Source organism: Herpailurus yagouaroundi, unplaced genomic scaffold, assembly GCF_014898765.1.
Source record: "Herpailurus yagouaroundi ecotype Mexico unplaced genomic scaffold, PumYag 165, whole genome shotgun sequence".
NCBI classification, from domain to species: domain Eukaryota; kingdom Metazoa; phylum Chordata; class Mammalia; order Carnivora; family Felidae; genus Herpailurus; species Herpailurus yagouaroundi.
The window spans coordinates 472,254-499,852 of NW_024412406.1; the positions used below are offsets into that span (position 1 = coordinate 472,254).

Genomic DNA, 27,599 nt, shown 5'->3' on the forward strand with positions numbered 1-27,599 from the left:
TTTACTGAATAAATAAAATACTTTAGAAGGTCTCTACCTTTAAGGCCTATTGCAACAAACATACCACAGTATGAAACTAAAAGAAAAGACACTTATGGAATAAGTTTGCTGAATTGCGTATTAAAAAGGAAGGTTCAGCAGGGAATTGCTATTTTAAGTTATTATGAAAATAACTTACCAGTTACCTGTAACTGTGACCTCCCACTGTGGTTATTACTAGTATCAGAACGTGGTGAAGCAGTGGCCATGTCCCAATATTCAGCTTAAACCTATTAAAAAGTGTATTCAGGTGTTAGACAAGGGAGTGTAATTTTCAATATGATTAAAACAGTTTAAATCAATTAGGAAACTATACCTAATACAATATTTTCAACTCATCAAGTGACATATTCACAGCTGTCTTCCACTTAAAATGAAAACTTAGTACTATAAGCATTAAAGAAGAATATGGCCAATAAACCAAATTTAGGTCAATTTGGACAAAATAAATGATGATACTAAGAATCCAGGGTTAGTCTATAAAAAAAATAAACATACAAATAGTTTTTATTATATAAGATATACTTCATTTATTTACTTGCTTACTTATCTGAACCACCTAAGTAAATTGGCACTTCACCTTTTAATACTTCAATGTGTATTTCCTAATGCAAAGCTCTTAAATAACAAAAGAACAACGACCAAATTCAGGGATTTAACCAGTACATTACTATTCTCTATTATACAGTCCATATTCTATAATTTCGATTGTCACAAACAAGGCATTATCATATTTTTTCACTATAGGACCTAGTTCAGATTTATATATTGCATTTGTTATCCTGTCTCCAGTAAATCTTACATTTCTTTATATAGTTAATTTTTTCCACGTTCTACTTCATTCCTTCACCTCAGTTTTTACTTTTTAAGTAAAATACAAAGCTGAGCTACTTCACCTTTTTTCTACATGGCAAATATTTTAAGACTAAATTTCTATCCACCTTTAACCCACTAAAGGAAGGATAAAATGGAACATTCTAGTCAAGATGAAGAGAAATTAATGAACATAATATGTTTATCTTGTTTTTCCCTGTTTGTAGTCTTTTTTATGCTCCATTTAGATCATTCCCCCAAATTCAGGAATCTAATACTCTCAAAATCATCATACTCTCTCTTCACTTATTTATAGTTGCATATATTATGTGTCTGTATATATGTGTGTATGTGTATAAAAAGATAAACAGTTGGGGCACCTGGGTGGCTCAGTCAGTTGGGCGTCTGACTTCGACTCAGGTCATGATCTTGCAGTCTGTGAGTTCAAGCCCCATGTTGCGCTCTGCGCTGACAGCTCAGAGCCTGGAGCCTGCTTCAGATTCTGTCTCTATCTCTGTCTGCCCCTCCCCTACTCTCACTGTGTGTCTCTCTCTCTCTCAAAAATAAAATAAAAACATTAAAAAAAAATTTAAAAAAAAGATAAACAGTTGCTTACTATTTGATTAATTAACTTTGGTTAACATTTATTCACAGATTCTGCAACCTCATCTAGGCCAATGCTGTTATTCTGCAGGTGAGAAAACCAACTCAAGGATTACATCACCTGCAGGTACGTCAGGTGTCATATTCATAGAAGAAAATCAATGGGAATAGAAACTTTCAATAATCCGTGGACAATGAAGAAAATCAATGGTGAAGGTTTGAAACTGAAGGCTTTTAATTTTAAGTAGCTGGTATACTAAATATTTTGAAAGGTCCTCCTGCTTCAGTGTAAAAGATCCTGGATAAATTAAAACCAGTATAGTTTTCAAACACTGTTATATTTTCAAGAATATAATAGCAAAAAAACAAACAAAACAAAAACCATAAAAACAACAACAAAAAAACCTTTTAACTAAGCTGAAATATAACAGCGAGTAGTAAGCAAAAAATACATTTTTTTTAACTAGAATATTGCCCTGGATGTGCATGCTGATAGCAGCACTGGGATCAAGAGATAAAGCACTCGGTCTGTTGCAAGGTAAGGGAGCAGAGACTCCCACAAGAAGCAAGGACCCAAGTCTGCTATAACTTGTAACACAGCAGAAACATATACATATGCTTGCAGGAATGGACCCCAATTTAAGCCACTGTGATTACCCAAGATAAAGAGCAACCAGTTATGAGCTTACGGTTTAAAAAAAAAAAATCAAACTTATAAGAAAACAAGTCACCATGAGTAGAAACAAAAAATAATACTCTCTGAGCCTACATGGACTTTACATATTATGATGATTAATAGTATAGATTAAGTATAAATTTTAAAAATTTAGTTTTAACAATAAAAGATAAAACACGGTCAAGCAAAAAGACTTGGAAAAATAGCATTGCATATTTGAAAAAGAAACCTGACAGAATTTGCTTAAACTCTTTCTTTTAGAATGGTTTCAGATTTATACAAGTTGAGAAGATAATGGAGCTCTCATATACCCCACACCCAGCTTCCATGTGGGGTATATAAAAACTCACATCAGTATGCCACATTCGTCATAACTAATGAGACGATCTCGATATATTATTATTAAATTCTATAGTTTATTCAGACCAGATAGAACTTAAGAATCAGTAAATTTGAATATAAATCTGCAAAAGTCATTAACAAGTAAGTACTGAAATAAACAGATGGAAAATACCAAAGAAAGGCTAAAAGACATGAAAGTAATTTGACATATATTTCTTTTTTTTTTTTTTTTTTAATTTTTTTTTTTCAACGTTTATTTATTTTGGGGACAGAGAGAGACAGAGCATGAACGGGGGAGGGGCAGAGAGAGAGGGAGACACAGAATCAGAAACAGGCTCCAGGCTCTGAGCCATCAGCCCAGAGCCTGACGCGGGGCTCGAACTCCCGGACCGCGAGATCGTGACCTGGCTGAAGTCGGACGCCCAACCGACTGCGCCACCCAGGCGCCCCTTGACATATATTTCTATTCATATTCCGGAAAATGGAGAGAAAGTGACTTAATTTTCTAGAAACAATGAAAGACATTTATCCACAATTCTAAGAAATACAGCATGCATATATGTACGTATATGTATATGTGTATGTGTATATGCATATGCATATGCATATGCATATGCATATGTATATGTATATGTATATGTATATGTATATGTATATGTATATGTATATGTAAAAGAGGTGGGATAAAAATAAAGACATTCACATGTGGCCACACAGTAGTGAAACTGCAGGACACCAACAAAGGACCATGTTAAATAAAAGCAGCCAGAGAGAAGACATTACAAAGGAAGAGAATAATGTGACAGAATTCTTAACAACAATGAAAGCATAGAAGGTACAACAAGCATATCTACAAAGAACTGAGACAAAAATTATTCAACCACTAAAACTCTCTTTGGAGAATATGGAAGACATTAACACATTGCCAGAAAAACCAAAAGAGAGTTTATCAACAGTAGACCTTTACCTTAAGAAAATCTAAAGAACATGTTTCATATACGAATAAAATTACCACAGAAGGATGCTCTAAGAGGCAAGGGAAAGATGGGCAAAGAAATTGGTAACCATACAAGTAAATCTAAATAAATATTGTCTGAGTAAAATAACAACAACATTTTATTATAGGAGCTAATTATGTAAATCCCTTGAAGAGGGATTATAATCTGGTTTAATTTTAGACTGTACTGCACTCTCAGCAGAATTTCAAGGGTAATCATAAAATAAAAATGACAGTATAATTTCCAAGCTAGTAGAGAAAAGAATTTAAAAAACCCAAGAATTCAACTAATCCATAAAAAGTCTAGACAGATTTTTAAAAGCATAAATAACCAGAACTATCAGAAAGCACAAAGAGAATCCAAATACAGAAATAATCACAACAAATATATATGGATAATTTCAAAAAAGACACTTACCAAGTAAAGATACTGACAGAATTTTTAAAAATATGGAAAATAACATATGAGACAAATATAAACAAAAAGAAAGGTGGGATTAGTTATAAAAGCAGACAAACAGCATTATTAAGGAGAACAAAGAAAATGACAAGAGGTTCAATTCAGTAAATGGACATAAAATTTTTAATTTGCATGTTTAAAAGAAAATGCTCCCCAACATAGCAGCCTCAGCAAAAAAGAAGGGGAAGACCATTTCCCCAACAGACTTTCTGGCTGAGGATGATAGCACTGGTGGGGGAAGCATCCCTGTCTCCAAACCAGTAAGTGGGACTGATCTGGAAGATGTATCAACCACTTGATACAGTAATGATAACAGCACGTATAAGGCACCTCCAACTAATCACTGCATCCTGACCACTGCTCTGCAGGCTGCCTGACAACCCATTATTGACCAGAGCCATCTTCCCAAATTGCTACTCTATACCACTTTTCTAGGAAACACAACTGGTGATGTGACAAAAGTCTCCATTAAGGAATTCTTTAGAGGATTAACTATCAGTGCAGTGAATTTACCATGTGAACCCAGCAACTCAAAGAGATTGAAAGGTTTTGACTATGTGGAGTTTGAGAACTTGACGTCTTTGCTCAATGCCCTCAATGAAGAGTTTCTGGTTAACAAAATTCCAATGGATACTCCTGATCAAGCTCAAGTTAAAGACAAGGATGGTTTTTCTTTTGGCTGAGGAAGAAATCAGGATTCTCAGGAAACATCCAAACACACAGCCTGGATGACTACCTAGAAGAGGTGATGACAGCTGTGAAGACAAATATCATGATCATTATGGAGGCCAGGATTGCTAAAATGACCAACACAGCAGAGACTATGATTGAAGCTATGGCTCCAGGATAAATGGCAGCAGAAGTGAATGTGGTAGTGGCTACTAAGGGATGATGACTACAGAGGGAGGGGGACCACCATGAAGACCAATATGATAGACATGATGGTCAGTGAGGAGCTCCAAAGACAATTATTCTGGGGATGATTAGAGACATGATGACAGAGGTCTCTCCCAAAGAACCAAACTGAATCTAAAGCTGCAGAGTATTCCTAAGGAAGAGGACTCCTTGGCTGGCACCTCCCAGTTTAGTGGAGCAGCTTCTATGTTTGGAGCAGCAAAGCCTATTGACCCAGCTATAACAGAACAATAAGAAGTAAAAAAGCAGCTACAGAAGGAACAGGAGACAATGCAGCATCAGTTAGATGAACCCAAACTAGAATGACAGCCCTAGGAGAGACACTCAAACTGGCAAGGCAAAGAAACTCCAGAACAAGAATGGTCAAGGACAGGAAGTGAGTCATCTCAAACTGGGACTTCAGCTGCATCTGTCAGAAGTCAGAGCAGGATGCATGAAGGAGAGAAAGTGAGATGTCTGGAAAATAAAATAGTAAGGCAGAAGACTGCCACTCTCCAACTTCTAATCCACCCAAACCTGATTAGCTGCTGAAGGTAATGCTGTCCCCTCCATTAAAAGAGGAAGCTTGGTGAAGTGCTAATCCTTGTGCTGATTTCAGAGCTCAAACAGAGCAGCAATCTCCTACAAGGCATGGGGGGAAAGTAGCTCCAGCTCTATCATCTCAGGAAGGATGAACCTGGGAAGATGAAAATAAACTAGATGGGGTGAGTGTCCAAAAAGGTAGAAGTGGGAACTCCAGCATGGCCCAAGATAGGAAGGGAACAAAGACAAATGGAAGGAGTCTGAAAGGAAACATGCTAAAAGGATCAAAATTCCAACTCTGCACCTGAGCCAAAGACCTGAAGAATCCAGCCTATAAGTGCAGTACTGAAAATATGCCGCTCTCTCTGATGAATAAGATTAAAATGAGGGGAAAGGATTATTCAGAATAGACCTCTACTTCCTGTGCTTTTTCCTACTCTTACTGCCCTGAAACATTCCTAAGCAAATCAAATATTTATCCAGACAAGACAAAATAAAATTCACCATCTCTTGGCAAGGGAAAAAAAAGCCTCAAAGGATTTTTAGAACTACAATATGAAACTGACATATTGGCATTGTCATGGGTGATTTCAACACACTCCAATTTTTCATAGGTCAAAAATAAAAATAAAAACAAAATGAATGAGCAGAACTTAAACAGAATCATATACCAAACAATTAGAAAATAAACATTCTTGGGGCACCTGGGTGGCTCAGTTAGGCGTCCAACTCGATTTTGGCTCAGGTCATGATCTCAAGGTAGCAAGATCAAGCCCCGCCCAGGTTTCATATTGGGCGCAGAGCCTGCTTAAGGTTCTCTCTCCCTCTCTCCCCCTCCGCGCTCACTCTTGAAAAAGAAAGAAAGAAAGAAAGAAAGAAAGAAAGAAAGAAGAAACATTTCTCAAGCATATATGAGGCATACAGAAAACTAATACATATACTGGAAGATAATGAAAATCTCACTGAATTTCAAAGAATATATATCAATCATATTGTTCCCAGGCTTTGCTCATATACAATTAAGTTAAAAAATCAATAATGGAAGAAAAATTTTAAAAAACACAAATAGAGAAAAAACTTCTAAATATTTCATAGGTTAGAAGAAGTCATGCTGAAAAATTTAAAAAAAAACAAGAACTGGAAGATAACAAACATACTATATAAAAATTTGTGGAGGGGTGCCTGGGTGGCGCAGTTGGTTAAGCGTCCAACTTCAGCCAGGTCACGATCTCGCGGTCCGGGAGTTCGAGCCCCACGTCAGGCTCTGGGCTGATGGCTCAGAGCCTGGAGCCTGTTTCCGATTCTGTGTCTCCCTCTCTGCCCCTCCCCCGTTCATGCTCTGTCTCTCTCTGTCCCAAAAATAAATAAATGTTGAAAAAAAAAATTAAAAAAAAAAAATTTGTGGGATACAAGAAAAGTCAACTTAGAGGCAAATCTATAGCCTTAAAAACTTATACTAGGGAAAGAAAAATGGTTGAAAATTAATAATAGGTCAATCTGTTAAGTTAGAAAGAAATTAACAGCAAAAAACCCCAAAAAAGTATGGAATAATAAAGAACAGAAACTGATGAAATAGAAAAAAGGTGACAGAAAGAATCAACAGAGTCAGAGTTCTTAGAAAACACTAAAACAGGGGCACCTGGGTGGCTCAGTCAGTTGAGTGTCTGACCCCGCCTCAGGTCATAATCTTGCAGTTCGTGATTTCGAGCCTTGTGTCTGGCTCTGTGCTGACAGCTCAGAGCCTGGAGCCTGCCTCAGATTTTGTGTCTCCCTCTTTCTCTGCCCCTCCCCTGTTTGTGCTCTGTCTCTCTTTGTCTCTCTCAAAAATAAATAAACATTAAAAAAATTATTTTAATAAAAGAACACTAAAACAAACAAACGCCTGCCAAGACTGATAGAAGGTAAATAAAACAAGATAAACAAGATAAAATAAATGAAATGAAATGAAATGAAATGGGAGCCCCAAAATAGACCAAGGTATGTAAGGACATCCTCATGTAACAGACATAACAATGCAGATCTGTGGAAAAGAGGGACTACTAAATAATACTGAAATTACCTATATGGAAAAATTAAATTGGTTCCTCACTTTACATCATATACAAAATCAATTCAAGATGGACTAGTGATGTACATACGAAAGGAAAACTTTAAAATTTTTAGAAGAAATTAGAGCAGAAAACTGTTCTGTGCCCTCCCAGAACAGAAGGATTTCTTAAACTTACTAACCAAAAAAGCAAAGTGTAAATATTTTTACTATGTAGAAACCAAGAACTTCTGTTTATCATAAAATATTATAAACAAACTAAAAGACAATCTATAAATTGTAAGATATTTATAAAACATAAAGCTGATTAAAGATTAGTATTTAAACTATATGAGAACTTCTATAAAAAATAAAACAACACAAGTAGTCAAATGGGCAAAAAGCCTGAACAGGAATTTTATAGAATAAGGAAACTTGTAAGGTCAATTTGTACATGAAAAGATGCAGAATCTTATTATTCATCAGAGAAACTCAAGACCACACGAAATGTTATTTTTAAACTCACTAGAATGATAAAAACTAGAAATGTTGACAGTACCAAATAATGGCAAAAAAAAAAAAAAAAAAAGTAAAGCAATGGTGGCTCTTATACACTGCTGCTAGGTGTTTCATTTTTTTTTCAAATGTTTGTTTATTTTTGAGAGAGAGAAAGAGCGTGAGCATGACAGGGGTAGAGAGAGAAGGAGACACAGAATCCAAAGCAGGCTCCAGCACAGAGCCTGATGTGGGGCTCGAACTTACGAGCCATGCGATCATGACCTGAGCAGAAGTAAAGGCTTAACCAACTGAACCACTCAAGTACCCCACTGTGACTAGGAGTTTAAATTGGTAAAATCCTGCTGGTAGGTGTTAAAATTGGTACAATCACTGGAAAACAATTTGGCATTATCATATAAAGTTGAACATTTGCATATCCTTCAATGAACAATTCTAGATATATAATACGAAAATTTTTTACCTGTGTGCCAAGTGTAAACATACTTCAAAATAACAACAAAAAAACCTGATACTCAAATGTCCACTGGTAGAAAAATGGTTAATTAGGCTAACTCAAATAATGGAACATTATACAGCAATGAGAATGAATGCACTACAGTTGCAGGCAACAACATTGAATGGGTCTTAGAAACGTAATAGTGAATGAAAAAAAAAATACAAATGGAGTTCTGAGCCTCACTCAGTCCCACCTTTAAGATTTAACACTCTCCACTGAGGTCATCTTCCTCTTACTCAGTCCCACGTCTAAGATTTAACATTCTAAACTGAGGTCATCAAGAAATACTTTCAACTCTTAAACACAAAGAAAAAAGAAATGAATTCTTTTGGCAGCTATCATGACTTCATCTTTTGCTATGCAATTCCTTTGAAAATGCCACACTTCCATGATTGAAAAAGAAATCCAAAAACATGGTGGCATTGTGGATTCTGAGTCTCAAATGCTTATACAATCAACAAACTGAATGAAGCCCATTAAAGAACTGCTAAGGTCCAAAGGCAATCAAATGACAAACTGTCACTCTTCCAAGGAGTACACTATGAATCTAATGGAAACATTTCTGCACAAACTAAAGAAACTAATATGTGAGAATACTTCTGCTATATTTCTGTCCTCTGGATAAGGCACTTCATTTTGTATATGGTGAGGCAATAAGCACAGCCCAAAAGTAAGTCTCCATGATTATTTAATTATAAATATGAATGTGCACACTGAAATTTTTCTATGTATTCTTTTATGATACTTGAATATTTTCTCTGGAACGTATAAAGATTTGTAAATTAGGTTTTCCTCTATACTAAAATGCCTTTTGTGCAAGGTTTACAAAGGCTATGAAAAGAACATTTATTATACTCAAAACAAAAAAAAAATACATTTGTGGTAATGCAACTAAGGAAAAGAAGAGATAAAAAAAATTGGAATAAAACAAAATTCAGAACAGCAGTTACTTCAGGGATCGGAGAAAGACAGGACCATGCAGTTACCGATGTGCTCACAGGTAGCTCTTTAACTGTGTAGGTACTGACCTACTTCTTAAGTGGTTGGTTCCCAAATGTTTGTTTTTATTATTAACTTCCATATATTACATATAATCTGGCATGTTAAAATTACAGAACTTCTAAAAATTTAAAGAATGCATGGAAGGCAAGAAAGCAGGTAAAGTGTGGATCACTAATCCATCAAGTATGATGTCTATAGCCTGCGAGGGAAAAAAAAGGGAAAGGCATAGCTGTCACAGATGATGTGATTAGTCTTCCAAGAAAAAGACACTTCTTCCTCTGAACAATGGATGAGGGATCTAAGGAAAGGTGAAGATGTTAATTCATTTGGAAGCAGATTAAAAGAAAATTGAGGGACTTTATTAGTCAATTAGATAGAAAGGTAACTGCAGAGCAAAAAAGATAAACAGGCATAGGGTTTGTTATTTTGAGTACATGCTTCTGGTAATCAGTAACTGCAAAACATGACAGAAATGGTTCAAAAATGGTACCATTTTGCCTTAAAAGGAACACAGCAAATAAAATGATCAATTTCAACATACGATTAGTTCCCATACTTAACAACATAAAGTTGTATGACACTTAAAATACAATGCACTGCTATATATATTCTTTAATCCGGTTATTACAATAACGTTGTATGAGTGTGGGGGGGGTACTAGTCTCATCTTACGGATGAGGAAATTGTGCCTCAAAAGTGTTAAAAGTCTACAATCATATTTTGTTATGACAATATAGGTCTAGATCAGTTTAAGTAACTGTCAATATGTGGAGTTAACAGTGTTAAAATATAGTCTTACTCAAAAAAGAAGTTGCTAATCACTTACTATGTACCAGGAGCTGTGCTAGACACTGGGGATATAAAGATGAGTAAGACAGGATTCCTTCTTTCAAGGAGCTCATAGTCTAGTGAGGAGACAAACCTGTAAACAAATAAATACCTTTCAGTGTTACAGTTACTAAAATAGATGCAAAATGTAAAGTAGAACATCTGGGGCACACAAGAAAAAGTGGATAATCCAAACTATTAGAATCAGGAGACAGTTCACAGAGAAGGTATCTTTGAATGAACTGTGTCTTCCTTTGAATGAACTGTTTCTTGAAGTATAATTCTCCAAGAGAAAATTACAGAAATTATGGTGCATTCAGAGAACTATTAGAATGGCTGGAGAATGGAAGGTAGGGATAGTGTCAAGTGATAAGGTTAACAGGCAAACAGTAATCTAAACTGCACAGGATCCTATGGAATAGTTTACATGGTATTCAAAATATACCAAGCGTAGTAGTTTAAAGTTTATCATAAAGGTAACTGATAAGACACCAAAGGGTTTCAATAACAAGAATCACATTTGAGGGGGATAACTCTGGCAGCAGCAGGGTTAGATCTAAAATATTGAGTTTATCTGAATCAGAGCACTGGGAGTGGCGGTGGGTGGGGTGGGAGGAGGGGGGGGGACGCAGGCTATATATAAGATCTTTAACCAGATGGTTATGGGATAGCTGAGGGTTACAAAGGATTCTGAACTACCAAAACTTCCCATTTCACTATCTGGGTGGATGAGGGTGCCATAACCAGGATAAGGATAAGAAGAACAAATTGTGGGAGACAATGCAGTACAAAGCTTAAGAGCCAATTCCACAGTCATACTATTTTGATTTCATTTCCAATTCTACCACTTAACATCGGTGTGGCCAGTTGTGGCAAAAGGCAAAAACAAAACTTTGAGTTTGTTAACAAATTTTTGAGCAAACTGGTTATTCATCCAAATGAATTTAGGTTACAACTTATACCCAGAGGATATGGCCAATTATATGGAAGCTGATTATGTCCAGCTCAACCTTTAAAAATGCCACGGAATTGTAGAAGAGTTCATTATTATTCGACTGCAAAGAAGAGTCCAGAATGTAGATAACGAACTATGCTTCCAGTCCTCCAAGGTTATTGGTCTATCAAATCCTCACTTAGAAGATATATCTCAATTGCCTGCTTACTTCAAGATGTCATCCTTAAGTCAGAAGCAACTGACTTAGAAAGCAACTTTTAAGAAAAAAGAACAACAAATCTGATCCATTTTGCATGCTACACACAGCATCAAGGCTTGGAAAAGCCAGAAAACTGTCACATATCTATCTACCTGAATCAATTAATAAACGCGCTTACGTACTACCTAGTCTGCAAAGTGGGCATGGCAAGAACACAAAAACTGTAGAAGACAAAGTTCCAGTGAATACTTAGCCTAGTTTTGAAGACAATATTAACACATAGTAAACACTTCAGTAACAAGATAGGATGGTACATAATCAGATGCCAGAGATGTTTCATCTAATGAATGTGGAACTTGGAAGGTTAGAAAGCCTGTATTCAGGCAAAGCTATTATATCAACCGCACAAAATCTAAAATTCACTGGAAGTGGCAAAGATATAGATGAAAAAAACAGCTTCCCTGTCCCTAAAATATCCAAGATTTAGCAACTCTAAAGCAGAAATAAGTATTTCATAAAAGCGTAAGCTACAAAATAGAAGATTTAATTTTAAATAATACAAGAATGTTACTTCTACATAAGGATCATTCATAAAAAGATATTATTGGTCATTTCAATGAATTTATAAAATGGGAGAGAGTAGATAAGAAGGTAACTCATACTGACTTTCCAGGACCATCCAGTGTTTAGTTCTGCTCCCTGGGAAACCTCTTGCTTTGGGACACACTGGGGTGGGTATTTGGTAACCTTAGTAAACAGTATAATGGTTCTGTGTAGGCAGCTTTTTTGATGTACCTCAAAGAGATTGTTCTTACAGAATCCTGTTACAATAAAGCACAATCCCATTAAATTTTATATTTCTGTATGGCCTAAATAATTAGAAGGGAAAAATCAACTTTACAGGGACAACTCATCAGTGGGCTTCAATGCCACTGGGACTACATGTTGGGCAAAGGGTAGAGCAAGGAGCAAGAAGCTTTCTTGATACCCAGTGCCTTTTAGCCCTCAGAATTGTTTAGTTTCACTAAACTCCAAATAACTGCCCCTATGGTCTCGTAAGGATCCAAAGGCATTTAAAGGCATTTCCAAGTTCCTATTCAGGCCCACAGTTCTTCCCCATACTACACCATCATCCCCACTCCTGTCTCAACATCTATGCCAACAACACCTTGGCCTTGTATCCCACAAGTCGATCTCATTCCACTGACCAGCAGGGCTGACCCCATAGCTGTACCACTGCATGCTCCCTCTACAATCTGTCCACTTAACAATCTGCCTCCAGTCCCTCCAGCTCTCCTTCTTCCCACCAGTGCCTAGTGGCAATATTATGATAGGGAAAAGACAGGATAAAATAGGCAGCGAGGGAAAGATGAGGACCTGACATCCCTGGGTGGGGAAAAACACATTTTTTGGAACAATGCTGAGAATGTCGGACTACAGCAAACCCCCTCAGGCGTAAGGTCCTTCTTAAGAATATAACAGACACCACCTACTCCCCCTCAGGTTTTCCTCAGAAATTTGACAAAAGACCTGACTAAAAATAAGTGGACCATAAAACCTATGACCAACAAGGAACGGTATGGCCATAGACCACCCCTCATACAATGCAATCGAGCCAATCAGGAATAGACAACCTAGCACCTAGAGTTATCCAGCCAATAAAGGTAAAACCTGAGAAGGAATAAAGGGGAAGGGGGGGGGGGGGGACACGGGGAGGCAACTAGAACCTTAGAGAGCTTTCCTTCTGATCTTACAATCTAATAAAATTTTGCCTGCTTCTCATTTTGTGTCCACCTCTTCATTCATCAAAGCAGTGAGACAATGAACTCGGCTATTGAGGCAAAAAAAAATCCTGCAATAGTATCATCACTATTTTATGTTTTCATAGCACTTCACAGTTTCAAACTTTCACATACACAGAGGGGCGGGGGGGGGGGGGGTGCGGAGAAAATCCAAAGCAGGCTCCATGCTGTCAGCACAGAGCCCAACATAGGGCTCAAACTTATGAACCATGAGATCATGACCTGAGCCAAAAGCAGGAGTCCACACAAAGAGACAAAGAATCGCTTAACTAATTGAGCCACCCAGTTGCCCCATGAAAGCTAGCTGATTTCTTAATAAGTTTACTTGTCCACACAGACCTATCTATGTATCACTCACTAATCCTCTTTAATGCAAAACAACACACTCCTGATAATTTACAAGTGCCACTGAGTAAAAAAGAATTAACACTTTTAAACTGTGTCATTCCAGTGACTTTAAAAACACTTGGCAGTATCTGCCAAAGGACAAATAAAGATGGGCATCTACATGTACTTTTTAATTTCTGACTATAGTTTGGGGTTTATTTTAATCTAAAAATGACTATCTAATCACAGGCTCTAATAAACTCATCTTTCCTCCATCCTTCTGTACTTTCAATTTCAAAGTTCCTTTTCGTGCACTGTATTATGGAACTTTACAGGAGCACAAGAAGTTTTTTGTTGTTTTTTTTAATGAGAAAAATGTATTTATGTTCAAAATGTCAAAATTCCTCAATGAGTATCTCCAGCTCATTATTTGATATCTCCACTCAATTTCAGATTTTCAACCAGAGGAGGCAAATACATTAATTTTCCCCAAACTTTTTGGTTCTGTTTTCATTTTTCCTCCCATTTTTACCTCTACTTTTCCACCAACACAAATCTAGTCCTCTTTTCTTGGCTTTATTCCCCCTAGATATATCTCACATCTCCCCTTTCATAAATTCATTCTCTCCCTATTTTATTATCTCATTTTCTTGTGTACAGTGAATTTATATTCAACTGTACCTTTTAAGTGTTATTTCTCTCAATTACACAGAAAATCTGCTTTACAATAAACTTCTCAAAATGCTCTCATTAATATTTTCTGCTGCCACTTCAAGCTAATAAACAAAAACAAAATAAAAATCTTACATTGAAATGTACTATACACATAATTTTAATTTTCTAAACACTAAACCTTGATCTATCTGTAGATTCTCTTATCGCCAAATTTAACCATTTCCAAACTATGTGAATTCCTTGCTCTCAAAATTACTCTGTGACCAATCTAAAGTCATGGTTATATAGTTAATACAAACTTCTTTCCCTTCTTCAGATCAACAAACATTCATAGTTAACAAGGTGAATGTTATGAGGTAGTCAGAAGCCTTGCTGAATTTAACCTATGTCTCCTCATATTATCATGGCACACACCCTTACTAACAGCTGCCCATTAATTTCCTGCAATTTACTTCCTCATTGCTCTTCACATCAAATTCACTCTATTTACAGAAATTCAGGTCCAATAGCTAGTTAAACTATTTGACTCAATTGTCTTTCTCATTCTAATTAAGTTCCTCCTGGATTCTGGTTAATTCAAATTCCATCCTTGCCTTCAAATCAGCCTTGTATATCACAGGTAGCAAGCCTCCAGTCAAAGCACAACCATGATCACAGTAACTTAATCTGAGAAATAATTACAAGATAGTTACCTATCCAAGGCAAAACTAACCACCCATCCTTTCAAACAAAATGTGTTTCATATAAAGTTCCAGCCAGCAAAATGTACAGGGTCTTCTTGTCTATATGGAATGCAAATTCCTTCCAAAAAAGGTAATAAATAATTAAAAAGAGAATTTAAACAGTAAGCTAGAGGTTAAATTAGCAGTAGCTATGACACACCACAGCAAAGCCCAGTCCAGAGGATCAAATATCAAAGATATTTCTATCCTGAGCTGATAAAAGTACCATTTTGCTCTTTTCAAAGTCACAGGTTAACAAATTTTTTAAAAAGTACCTTTACTACAAACTTAATATAAAACTCTAAATAACTAGTAATGTTTGAAGTTACAAGAAACACAAATCCAGTCCTGTCAACAACTAAACTGTCACTTATAGAAGGCTTTCAGTGTGCCTGGTGGTCCAATTATTTCTAATAAGGTGAAGAAGGGGTACACAGGGGGAGACTGAAAATAAGAAACTATCATTTACCAAAGTCTAGTTTGAATTTGGATTTGAATTTCTACTCCCACATTTACTAAGAGGCAGTGAAACAGTGGTTAAGAGTGTAAATTCTGCAACCAGACTGCCTAGATTCAAATCTTAGCTCCACTTGACTACTATGTTCAACTTTTGGCAAGCTCCTTTACCTCATAATGCCTCAGTTTTTACGTCTATAAAATGAAGAAGGTAACAATACCTACCTTGAGTTAACGAGTTAACATTGACAAAGCACTAAGAAAAATACCCAGCACACAATAAATGCTTAATAAATAAACTGACAAGACCTTGGACAAGTAATTTAACCTAAGTAGCAAATGGCCTAGGTGAGATCCATGTAAGTATTTTGTGAATTACAAAGTGCTGTAAAAATGCCAAATTATTAAAAATATAACATATGAGAGGGAGGACTGGGTGGCTCAGTCAGTTAAACGTCCAACTCTTGGTTTTGGCTCAGGTCATGATCTCAACAGTTCATGAGCTGGAGCAGCCCCACATCAGACTCTGTGCTGACAGTACAGAGCCTGCTTGGGATTCTCTCCCTCCTCATCTCTCTCTGCCCCTCTCCCACTCGCTCTCTCTCTCTGTCTCTCAAAAATAAACTTTAAAAAAGCAATATTAAATATGAGAAACAGCAAAAAAAAAAAGACATTTACAGAAAAATATATATAGTCCTACTATATTTACTGCAATTTATCATTTAATTTTTCTGAACACTGAGATTACCCTTTTCAAACTTAATACTATAGCCTTTTGAGACCCTTACCCCACCTACTTTAAATAACTTCTGACAGAGATTCTTATAAAATTATACTACATGCAATCCTGTCCAAGTTCTGTCTTTAAAAATGAAGTATACCCTCCTACTTTCCAAAGTGATTAAGTGCTTAACACCACTTTCACTTCCTAGGATAGGGCTTCCCCCCCACTTCTCATTCATAACCAACTCTCCTTTAGCATGAGCATGGGGCTCATGTTTTATTAAAACAAAAAGCAAACCAGATGAAACAAGTGCAATAAGAAGAAGAAAAAAAGAATGGCAATAAAAAAGGAGGGAAAAAAAACCCCTGTCTTCTCAAAAGAATAGCCACCCTTCCTTCTCACCTCCTACTCACTTCTCTACCCTTGCAATTTGGTTGCTGCCTCAGCAGTCTACTGAAATATCTCCCCTCATCTTCCATGTCCAAACTGTGGCTACCTCTACCTATTCCTTCCAGGACCTCTCTGTATCATCAGATAATGGTTCATTCAATAAACACTGACTGGGCCTCCATGTTCTCCCCACAAAATCCTGACCTAAGCCTCTCATTTAATATTTCCAGCATAAGAAAAGCAACTTACCATGGGGCAAAAAGGAGCTATCTATCAATAAATGTTAGGCATTTCTTTTAACAATTTTTGTGAATTAAGTCATTCAGCATATATACATACACACACACACACACACACACACACACACACACACACACACACACACACCCCAGATGTGTCTTCAGGTAATGTGTTAAACAGTAGTGTGTTAAATCATCTAAGATAAGCTCTTTGCCCTCAATGAGTTTATAATTTAGCAGTGGAAACAGACACAGAAATCAGCAGCTTTAAGCTCACTGCAGAGTATTACAGAAGTACAAAAGAGGAGCACCTAAATTAGATTTGGTGAGAAGAGGTGTCAGGAAAAGCTTCTAAGAGATGGTTAAGAGTAAGATAGGTAAAAAGAGAAAACTGTATACTGCACAATATGAATGTCAGCAGGCACTTAGCAAGAATAATTTTAACAGAGTGGTAGGACCAGAAGCTAATGGCTTAAGAAACCATTGTTTAGATGTTTGTGAAGGAAAAGACATATACAGGCTTAAAAGGGTGTATTCATAGGTTTGTTTTTGAAGATGGAAGAGACTTGAATATATTTTCAGACAGGAAGAAGCTGAAGTCATAGAAGAAATGATGAGTACTAGACAAGATCTCTGAGAAGGCAGGGCTAGTTGAGATTTAACACAGAGGTATAGACATAGCTCACACTGAGGATAGACAGAGAAAAGAACAGGTGAGAAGGCCAACCCATTTCCTCAATGAAGTAGGCACTTCTTGAGACACTGGGAATACAAGGCATTCTCTGTTTGAAAAGGGATGCAGCTAGGTAAGGAATTTAAGACAAACAGAGCAGAGACTTAGGCCCAGGGGAGCAGTAGCACCAATCCCCAGACATGTGAATTTTTTTCCAACTCGTTTTTAACAGTTCATGCTTAGAAGCGATGACACTGATTGTTAGAGTCATTTAGAGTTGAGGTTCCAAAAGAGAAAAGGGCATATACTCTAGCTACTATCAAACTACTTCTGGTTATTCAAATGTATCATGTATATACATACTCTTGCCACCTTTATTTATTAAAATTCAGCTAGAGAAAACAAGATAATTGGTAGTCTCAAGAAAAGCTCTTTACCCAAACCTCACTAATGACAAATATTTTTTTTTTAAAAATTTTTAATGCTAATTTATTTTTGAGAGAGAGAGAGAGAACACAAGCAGGGGAGGGGCAGAGAGAGGGAGGCACAGAATCAGAAGCAGGCTCCAGGCTCTGAGCCTGGCTTGGGGCTCGAACTCACGAACCGTGAGATCATGACCTTAGCTGAAATCAGAAGCTCAATCGCCTGAGCCACCCAGGTACCCCTAATGACAAATATTTCTAATTCACTACTAGTCTCCCGTACCCTGGCTGCATGTCAGAATCATCTGGGGGACTGACTATGCACACTGGGGGCTCAAGGTAATTCTCACAGAAACATTTGGGTACTCTCAAACCCTCATCTACTTAATTTCTAACCATTCTTCATGATTTGGTTCAAGTGTCATACCTCCAATTTTGGACTAGTTAGCTGCTTTGTGTTTCATAGCACTGGAACCATGTTTATTTCTTTATCTCCCCTATTACACAGTAAATTTTTTTGTTACAACTTATCTTTATAATTCCAGCCTGTGGCCTAGTGCTCAGCCCTTACCGAACACTCAATAAATTCATGTTAAATAAAAATTCACAATTAATAAAACATTAACCCTGTAGAATCGGCTAGTGTGAGTAGGTTAAAAAAAAAAAGTACTCATATAGCACAGAACTAAAACTTTAAAATATTATAAAGAAAATCCTATAAGATCCTATAAACCTCTATATCCTCTCCCATCTTTGCCCTGGTAATCCATGTCTGCCTTACCAATGTGATTTCATTGCCACAGTCCACAATAACAGCTCAATACAAAAATACCCAATACAAAAGTAAAACATGTTAACTAAAATGCTCATTTGACTTATTAAATACTCCAACATCCAAAAGTATATAAATTTTAATGAAAATTCATTAAACTTGAAAACTTCAAGCCCTAACTATTCAAAATAATTCACAAGTTATATGCTAATCCCCAAATTACACATCGATTGGACTCTAAAAGTCTGGGAGAAAGATAGCTGCTTAGAACACAGCACAAATTTTCCCACAGAAATATTATAAATGGTGGTAAGATACCAAAACCAAGCCACAAAAGCCTACTGGACCCATAACAGCTGAACCACTTGCACTGTATAAGGAAACCTATTGTTCCACACAGATGTTTCTGAGCTTCCACAAATACTTATTTGTGTGTATACTCATTGTTCCTGCAAAAATCAAAGCAAAATTCCAAAATAAATTTCTGACATAGAGAAAAAGTACCGAGAGCATTTTGCATGGTGCCTGACACACAGTAAATGCTCAAAAAGTTATAGCTATTTTTATCCAGAACTCTTGATTTCTACCTTGTGTGTTTCTCGAAATAGCTTTATTTTTCTCACTGCATCTGCGACTGTAAATTCCAAGAGTACAGGACAAATTCTCACCATCTTACCTACTCTGCCTACCACAAAGCCTGGCACACAGAGTGCTTAACACTTATTTGCCAATGAAAGATAATCAGTATCAACCGAATCTCAAAAACAATTAAATAAACCCAGACTTAAAACCAAATGGTCTCATTTAGTTTTTAGGTGCTCTTTTAAATGAAACACCATACTTCTCATATTGACTTTTTCCCTTTTAAAATTATCATCAAAATGAAAGAAAAAGTGTAAAAGTTCCCATAGAAAATATTCCTTCAAGAGTCACTAGCTCAGAAAACACTGCTCTAGACAACAGTCTCACTAAATGGCACAGTGGGACAGGACATCTAAATTTCTCTGGGCCCTGGAAATCCTATTAAAAGAGTACAGGACATTCTGAGATTTTCTAGCTCACAATTGCTTGTAAAACACTGCATATTTCATGAGAACATAAGAGTAGCAATCATCCATAATCTTCCCACCAACCCAACCCACAACTGTTTTCAAAGTATTATTTTCCTCCAATACACTTTTTTTTTCCGAAGTTGCAATCCTAGTGTACAAGTCATTTTGTTTTCTACTCCCCACCCCCATTTACAGTAAGAACTGCCTATTACAAACTTGACTGAGCTGTGACAAACAGCAGAGAAAGCTAACTTATGCTTACAGTTGTAAAAACATAACTTTGGCAACAATTTTCTTGAAGGCCACAAGATGGTGATATTGCTCCATAAAATGCATCTTTAAAAATATATATAATTGAATACATTATACAAACTTCCCCAAAAATGAAATTAACAGTTTATTCTGCTGAAAGCAAAGGATATCAAAAATGCTTGTACTTCATTTACTAGAAAACATTAGTGAGGACAAAAACATGAAATTTAGCAGAAATTATTCTAATTAAGCCAAGCAATGATGGCCCTTAAAAACAAAACAAAAACACAGGATTTTGGCACTGTTATTCTATCTTTTATCACACTAACTTTCCTTCTCTCCTTGCTCCATTGCCTTCCTCCTCCTCAGGTCATCATAAAAAAGTGAAACACATTTTTACTTTATTTTTCAGTTATTCTTAATTTAGAGAGATGATTCCTATTTTTGTTTTAAAAGAACTGACACTAATATTTATTTACATCAACAAAGGAAAACTACACCAAAATAATATCAATAATGAGAATGAGATAGCTTCTTTTCTAATTAAAATTTCTCAATTTCTCATAATATACAGTATTGTTTACAATGGCAAAACACCAAAACTTTTCAAGCAAAAAATTTTTGTATTTGATAATTTTTTCCCCATCTTACTGAATATCAGTAGAAAACAAATTTCCCACTCGTCTGCTGGATTACATTAATTAAGAAAATAAAATTTAAGTAACAAAGAGCATCTTAAAACTTGAGTTCCAAACTTACATCAACTTACAGGAATAAAAAGAGCTGAGTAAATACTTCCTAAGTGTAAGTCTAAGATGATACAGTGTAACTACCTGGGACATGTGCACTTACATGGGGTGTCTAAGTGACACAGAAACACAGCCAGTTTTAAACCTGGGATCTGAATCAGGTCTCTGACTTCAAAACCAGTAAGAATAACAGTGACCATTTATTGGACTCCTATTATTTGTCAGTCACATAACAAAACAAACAAAAAAAACCAAAAAACTATCTCTAATGTTTTCAATTATCCTTCAGAGTCATTAATTATTCCTACTGACAAATGAAGAAAATTAGGCTTTAAGAATTTATTGCCCAGGGCCATAAGACTAGTGAAAGTCAGGATTTTGAACTCTGATCTCTTGGGCTCAAAATCAATGTTCTTTTTACTACGTTTCACTACAAAAACAGAATATAAAAAACAAAATGCCGGGGCACCTGGGTAGCTCAGCTAAGCATCCAACTCTTGATTTTGGCACAGGTCATGATCTCACAGTGATCTGCACTGACAGCGAGGCCTGCTTGGGATTCTGTCTCCTTCTCTCGCTGCTCCTCCCCAGCTTGATCCCTGTATCTTTCTCAAAATAAATAAAGAAAAAAAGAATGTTGGGGTGCCTGGGTGGCTCAATTGGTTAAGCATCCAACTTCGGCTCAAGTCATGATCTCACAGTTTGTGAAATGGAGTCCTGCATCTGGCTCTGTGTTGACAGCTCAGAGCCTGGATAAAGCCTGCTTCATATTCTGTGTCTCCCTCTCTCTCTCTGTTCCCCCTGCCCCCACCATCTCCCTCTCTCTCTCTCAAAAATAAAACCTTAAAAAAAAAAAAATGCTGAGCTAAACCCATGCCTTAAACTGAGCATTTTGCTATATCAACCTGACAGTACTATTTTCTTATTTTATCACTTAAAGATTAAGCAACTTCAAGTAGGTGGTTTCTGGGGCTTTTAAGCTAGTCATTAAAAAATGCTTTTCCTAAAAACTGAAAAAGAACAAGTAATCTAAAAAAGATAACGTGTAAAGCGTAAACATGCTAACAATGAAAGAGGTAAACTGTGGAATCACAGTTAATAAATCACTTCCATGTATTCTGGGAAAAACATCCAGGGCAACATAACATTCCTACTTTTGCAAGGATCAAACTTAATGTAATTATATTATGTACAATCTCATATTTCAAAATGACAAAAAGATTTCCAGAAATAATTGGTTGGTTGTTTCAAAGCACTGTATTTTAATAGTATAATACTTGATTTCCAGACTTTTTTCCTTTGAATCCAAAATTTTTTAACGTTTGATATTCTTCAAATATACAGTATCTGCTACATCTCATGAAAGTTTAGAGCTAAAGCCGAGAGGTGATTAACAGACTTACTCAGGGACACAAAGCTTCTTAATGGCAGTCCCAACCCAGGCCTGCTGATGAGGTTAGTGCTCTTCTGCATTGCACTGATAAGATATCATGACCCAAAGTTAAGTTCACACCAAAACGGTTCCTGATTCTTCTTAATACATTAAAGATGCTAATTTACTAGCATTTAAGTAGCCATGGAAATGTGCTAATGCTTCAATTCCAAAGTGCCAATTTCCAGTGTAAGAAGAGCACACTGAGGTAATGTAATATAAAGAACTACTTATAGAGTAGGACACACCTAAGGTCAAACTTCAACTCTATTTGTATATAATTAACCCCTCTGAGTCTCAGTTTTCTCATCTGTAAAATGAGGATACTAACATGGTTTTAAGAAGGAAAAAGGAAGTATTAATTAACATCAACTCTAGGAAACTAGAACTGTTTCTAGAATCTGGAATACAAAGGATGTGCAATGAGTATTTATTTCCTAACCCTATTCCTTCACCACTACCACTCTGGTCATATTCTCAAGATTCTGAGGCAGAGAAACTCCAATACTGTTCTACCATACTTCCACAACAGTAGAGGATAAGAGGATAAGAAAGGCATTTCAGTCACATGGCCATGCTGCAAAATGATACACAGCAAAACCCCCTGAATCTGCAGTAAAGATCAAAATTACATTTAACCACTCGAGAAATAATGGTAAATTTTTGTTATAAATACACAATTTCAGGATTTCTAAAGCTACTCAAGTAACTGACACACAATGTTAATTTACTATTACTCTTCCTAAGAATTTTAAAGCAGGCTGCTAAGTATAAACTTCCATCAGATATTCTCACTCTTAGAGAAAAATATCAGAATCTAAAATACACAGAAACTTTCCAAAATGAGAAAATCAACTAAACAGCTAAAACTTTACTCTTAGAATAATGTAAGTCTTCTCATGTTTAAAATACAGTAGAAATACAGGGACACAGTCCTTTATCCACAAATCTAAAACCCAGAAAACTATAAAATCATAAAGCTACTTCATAACTCATTTGGTATCAAAAACTAAACTGACTTGGACTCATTTAATAGCAAAATCTGACTGGATGTGTGGTCATCCATTATTTTATCCATACTTAAACACTGCTGAAGAAAGTAGAGGCTACTGCCCTATATTTCACTGGATTTTTACCTAACATAGTGTATGGAGTCCATTACCATTCTAAATTAAATATAAATTCTGAAACCTATCTGTCATCAACAAGGTATTATGAACCCATCCTATTTACTTGTTTCTAAGTGCCAGTTTTAAGTCACACAAGAAAACTATGAATTAGGTATTATTACTACTACTTTACATATGAATACCTAGTTTACATATGATAATATGAGGGCTTAATCCAAGGTTAATTTGACCAAGATCACTTAGCCAATAACAACCGCAAGTTAAGCATCTGACTCTTCTGGATTTCAGCTCAGGTCCTGGATCCCAGGGTCGGTTATGGAATCGAGCCCTTTGTCAGCTCTACACTGGAGGTTCTGTTTCCCTCTCTGTCCCTTCACCACAAGCTCTCTCTCAAAATAAATAAAATAAAATAAAATAAAATAAAAAAAAGAGGGGAGGCACCTGGGTGGCTCAGTTGGTTAAGCATAGGACTCAAGATCTCGGTTCAGGTCATAATCTCACAGTTCTTGAGTTCAAGTCCCTCATCAAGCTCTGCGCTGATGGCACAGAGCCTGCTTGGCATTCTGTCTCTCCTTCTCTGCCCCTCACCTGCTTGTGCCCTCTCTCAAAATAAATAAACTTAAAAAAAAAAAAAAGAATTTGGAAAACTCAAATCTAAGTTTGTCTTACTTTAAGGCCTAACCAATTAAATAGCTAACACTTTAAAGGAAAATTAAATCACACAAAAGTTTAAACAAGTTATAATTGCCAAAACTTTTAACTTAGAACAATGAAATTCTGGAGTATAATGTACATTTTCCATCCTGGGTATTCACATGTAAATATTGACAATATTATTTCACAGCTCATAGGACAAGAAATGAGTTTATTGTTGTTTTTCTCTCCAAAGCACTGGCCACAAAGTCAGTGAAATCAAACACAAAAACAGTATGTTCCTCAAACAAATGCCAACTAATCCTTTCCACTCAAATTTAGAAAGAATCATGGGTCTGGCATGTTTGTTTTTTTTACCACAAAATGCACTAACACAATAAAAATATGGTTAATATAAACATAGGTTAAGTTTTTCCAGGAATAGCCCAAACTTAAAGATCTGCTCTTCCATTATCAGATATGGTCACAGGACTGAGGAAGGTTTAAGTGACATAGACCCAGGCTGTCTCAAACCACTGCCTTAAACAAAAGTTAGAGAAAATAAGCATCAACTTTTTTTTCTTGACGATTTAAAATTAAATCTTTTCTCACAACATTTTTCCCAAGTCAACACCCTTAAGCTAAGCAATGGCTTTCCCCACAAGAGACAGATTATAGATTATGGTCTTCATCCAACCTACTTTCTACCCAAATGACCAAATTCTAAAGTAGGCATACTTCAATCTCTCTATTTTGAGTTATTTTCGCTAAATGAAAAGCAATCAGACTATCTGAAAATTACAATATCTAATTTAACTGTTTCCATAGGCATTTTTATAGAAGAAATATCTCTAAGTTTATTTATTTTGAGAGGGAGGGAGGGAGGGAGGGGGAGGGGGAGAGGGGGAGGGAGGGAGGGAGGGAGGGAAGGAGGGAGGGAGGGGGAGAGAGAGAGAGAGAGAGAGAGAGAGAGAGAGAGAGAGAGAATATGCACAAGCAGGTGAGAGGCAGAGAGAAGGAGAGACAGAATGCCAAGCAGGCTCTGCACCATCAGCATAGAGCCCAGTGTAGGACTTGAACTCAAGAACCATGAGATCATGACCTGAGCTGAAATCAAGAGTCAGACTCTTAACTGAATGAGCTACCCAGGCATCCCAAGAAGAAATACCTTTACTCAAAAGAGTATCTTCTTTTGTAGAAGCATGGGGAAGTTTTTTTGAACAAGGAAGCCTAATGGATGCTTCTTGCATGGGTACTTCTCCTGCCTACTACTTACATAATCACCCTGTATCAGGTTTCTATAGTTTGTTTGGATCAAGTCATGGGCAATTATCTTAAGCCTCTTTAAACATCTGAAAGGTTCAGATGGTAAGCTCTCTGTTTACATTATACATGTGTTTACTGAACACTGTAGCTTTAAAAACAGTCTCTGAGAACACTAGAACCCCCAAATTACTGATTCAGTCTCTACCAGCAGTTCTCAAACTAATATGTATAAAATCATCTGAGACATTTGTTAATAATGAAGATTCTTGAACTCCACTGTCAAGGACCATACCATAGTTCTCAAAAAGTATTCAGACATCTTGTTTAACAAATACCCCAGATGACTCTGATGAAGGGGCTGCGCACCGATAAACACTGTTCTATACTGTAATTCATCTATTGATGGTATTAACAATTTCTTGCTCCCAAACTGTGCAGCCAAACCATCACCACTGAGAAACTGCCAGCCATGTTGAGTCAGTGTCCTTCTCAGATTCATTCTTAACCTTTTAGCAACTTATTTAAGTTAAAAGGTAAGATCAGACATACTGCTCTGCTCATGCCAAAACTAATCCTAAACTATCTGTGAGTTGAAGTGAGTGCTTCACAGAAAAGTGGATTGTTTGAATTTTGCTTATTAGTAATTGTGAAGAGCAATAAAAATGACTTAAGAGCTGCTTATGTCTCATGGACCAGCCTTCAGCTTTACAAACATTATCTCAATTAATCCTTACAAAAATCCAGTAACAGAAATATTCACTACATTTTACAGAAGAAACTGAAGCAACAATGCTATTAAAAAGCATTGACAGAAGTCAGTTACACCTGACTTTAAAGCTACAGTTCTTAACACACATGCCAAAATGCCTTTAATTCTTAAACTTTAGAAGTGCCACGATCTAGTTTATTACTTTGGTAAAGTATGTCCTACTTTATACAGAGCAAGTTCACTTAACTAATTCTCCTTCCCACACTAAGCACAAAAAATAGTACAACTTGGCAAGCTGGGGTTAACATATGACTGGAGTATCCTACTTCAAGTCAGGACTCAACAGTTTGCTTCCACCCACCCTATGTAATCATAATTATGGGTATACTAAACAGCTATCAAAAGAACTTTTTTCATTAGTTAAAAAAGCTATCACACCTACAATTCTGTTAATGCTAGTACATTTCTGAACTACCCTGAAGAGTCATAGAGAAACACCTTAAGGTAATTCTATCTGTTCCCTTCTTTGTGCTCTACCCTTTCCTATTTATATAAATTGTTTCTCAGTACATTCAATTACCAAACTCCTCCCCACAACAGCCAACATAATATTTTCAGAAATTTGCAGAGATTTATTTACACTAGGATGCAGGAGTTCATTTCTCAGTATACATGAAATGCTTCAAATCTACCTAAATTCTTTAAATGAAATACATTGATTCATTATTCCATCCAGAAACTATACTGTAATAATAATGTAACATTCATCTTCATCCCACTGTTAGCCATAACGTTATACAGTAGATAACGTGAACTATAAAAAAAAAGAAAATACCACTGAGACTAAGATAAATTGATAAAGCAATGAAGATAAAGTGAGGAAAAACCCAGCTAAGCACTCAGAGTCTACTTGTTCCTAGAAAGGATAAAGCATTACTTTCTGTCTTACCATTCCGGAATGAGAGAAAAGCCCCATCCCAGTCTCTGTAAGTGTATACTCTCCACTGTAACAACTCCTATCCAAGGAAGAGTGGCTTATCCTAACCTTTCCCCAAGACACTGCAAACAGAAAATAGTATTTGTGAGGCACCAGGTTGCTCAAGGTTTGTCAAGGCCAGAGTGACTCACCAAGGAGCTCTGCTACCATTAAGCCTCACATCTAATCACAAGGGCTAAGAGGAGGGCTCTCTGCCCACCATAGCCCACTCTGCACAGTGTGCTGACTGGGACATTTGTCTCATCCAATTTGGGAGACTTGGGTAAATCACTGCTTCGGAGCAGCCTGGGCTCTGGGTTCTGCACTTTTTTAGACACCAATGCCCTCAAGTAGAGCAAGTCAATTCTGCCCCATTATGGGTGAAACCCCAGAGTTCCAAAATTTTCTTTTCTACCCAAGGATATTACCAGCTATTTCCATTTGTATAATAAGCCAAATATGCTATTGTTTTTGCATTTCAGACTCCATTTTCCCACTGACAGGCCTAGTACTGAAAGTACTAGGCAGCCTAAGTCTCAGTTTCATAAACAGTTTTCCAGAAGCCCCATTTTGGTGTAATACAGCTGTCTGGTACAATCCTGGGATTCACATACTTGTCTCATCTCTTTCCCCTGAATCTGGGCTGGACCCGTGAATTGCTTTAATCAACAGAGGTGGCAGAAATGATGCTATGCTCATCTCAAGCCTATGCCTTAAGAAGGCCTGGTTGCTTCTTCTTTTGCACTTGTTGTGAGTCCTAAGCCACCATGTAAGGCCAGCAAAACTGCTGCAAAGTCCGTGGCGGG

The 27,599-nt window shown here is 36.6% G+C and overlaps 1 protein-coding gene and 1 pseudogene across 7 annotated transcripts in view; one reads left to right on the forward strand and one right to left on the reverse strand.

Annotated features, from left to right (window-relative positions):
- Positions 1-27,599, reverse strand: part of WWP1 (WW domain containing E3 ubiquitin protein ligase 1) — a 147,716-nt gene that overhangs the window by 113,726 nt on the left and 6,391 nt on the right. For 4 of the 7 annotated variants that reach the window (XM_040487457.1, XM_040487453.1, XM_040487458.1 and 1 more), the window contains exon 2: positions 10,237-10,332. In XM_040487457.1, coding sequence (XP_040343391.1) covers positions 10,237-10,312 — 76 coding nt within the window. In that variant the 5' untranslated portion in view covers positions 10,313-10,332. Of the gene's footprint in view, positions 1-178; positions 270-8,601; positions 8,705-10,236; positions 10,333-27,599 lie in introns of those variants that run through there. The other 3 variants (XM_040487456.1, XM_040487454.1, XM_040487455.1) reach the window with 3 other exon arrangements.
- LOC121038031 (eukaryotic translation initiation factor 4B-like) lies at positions 4,016-4,633 on the forward strand (annotated as a pseudogene).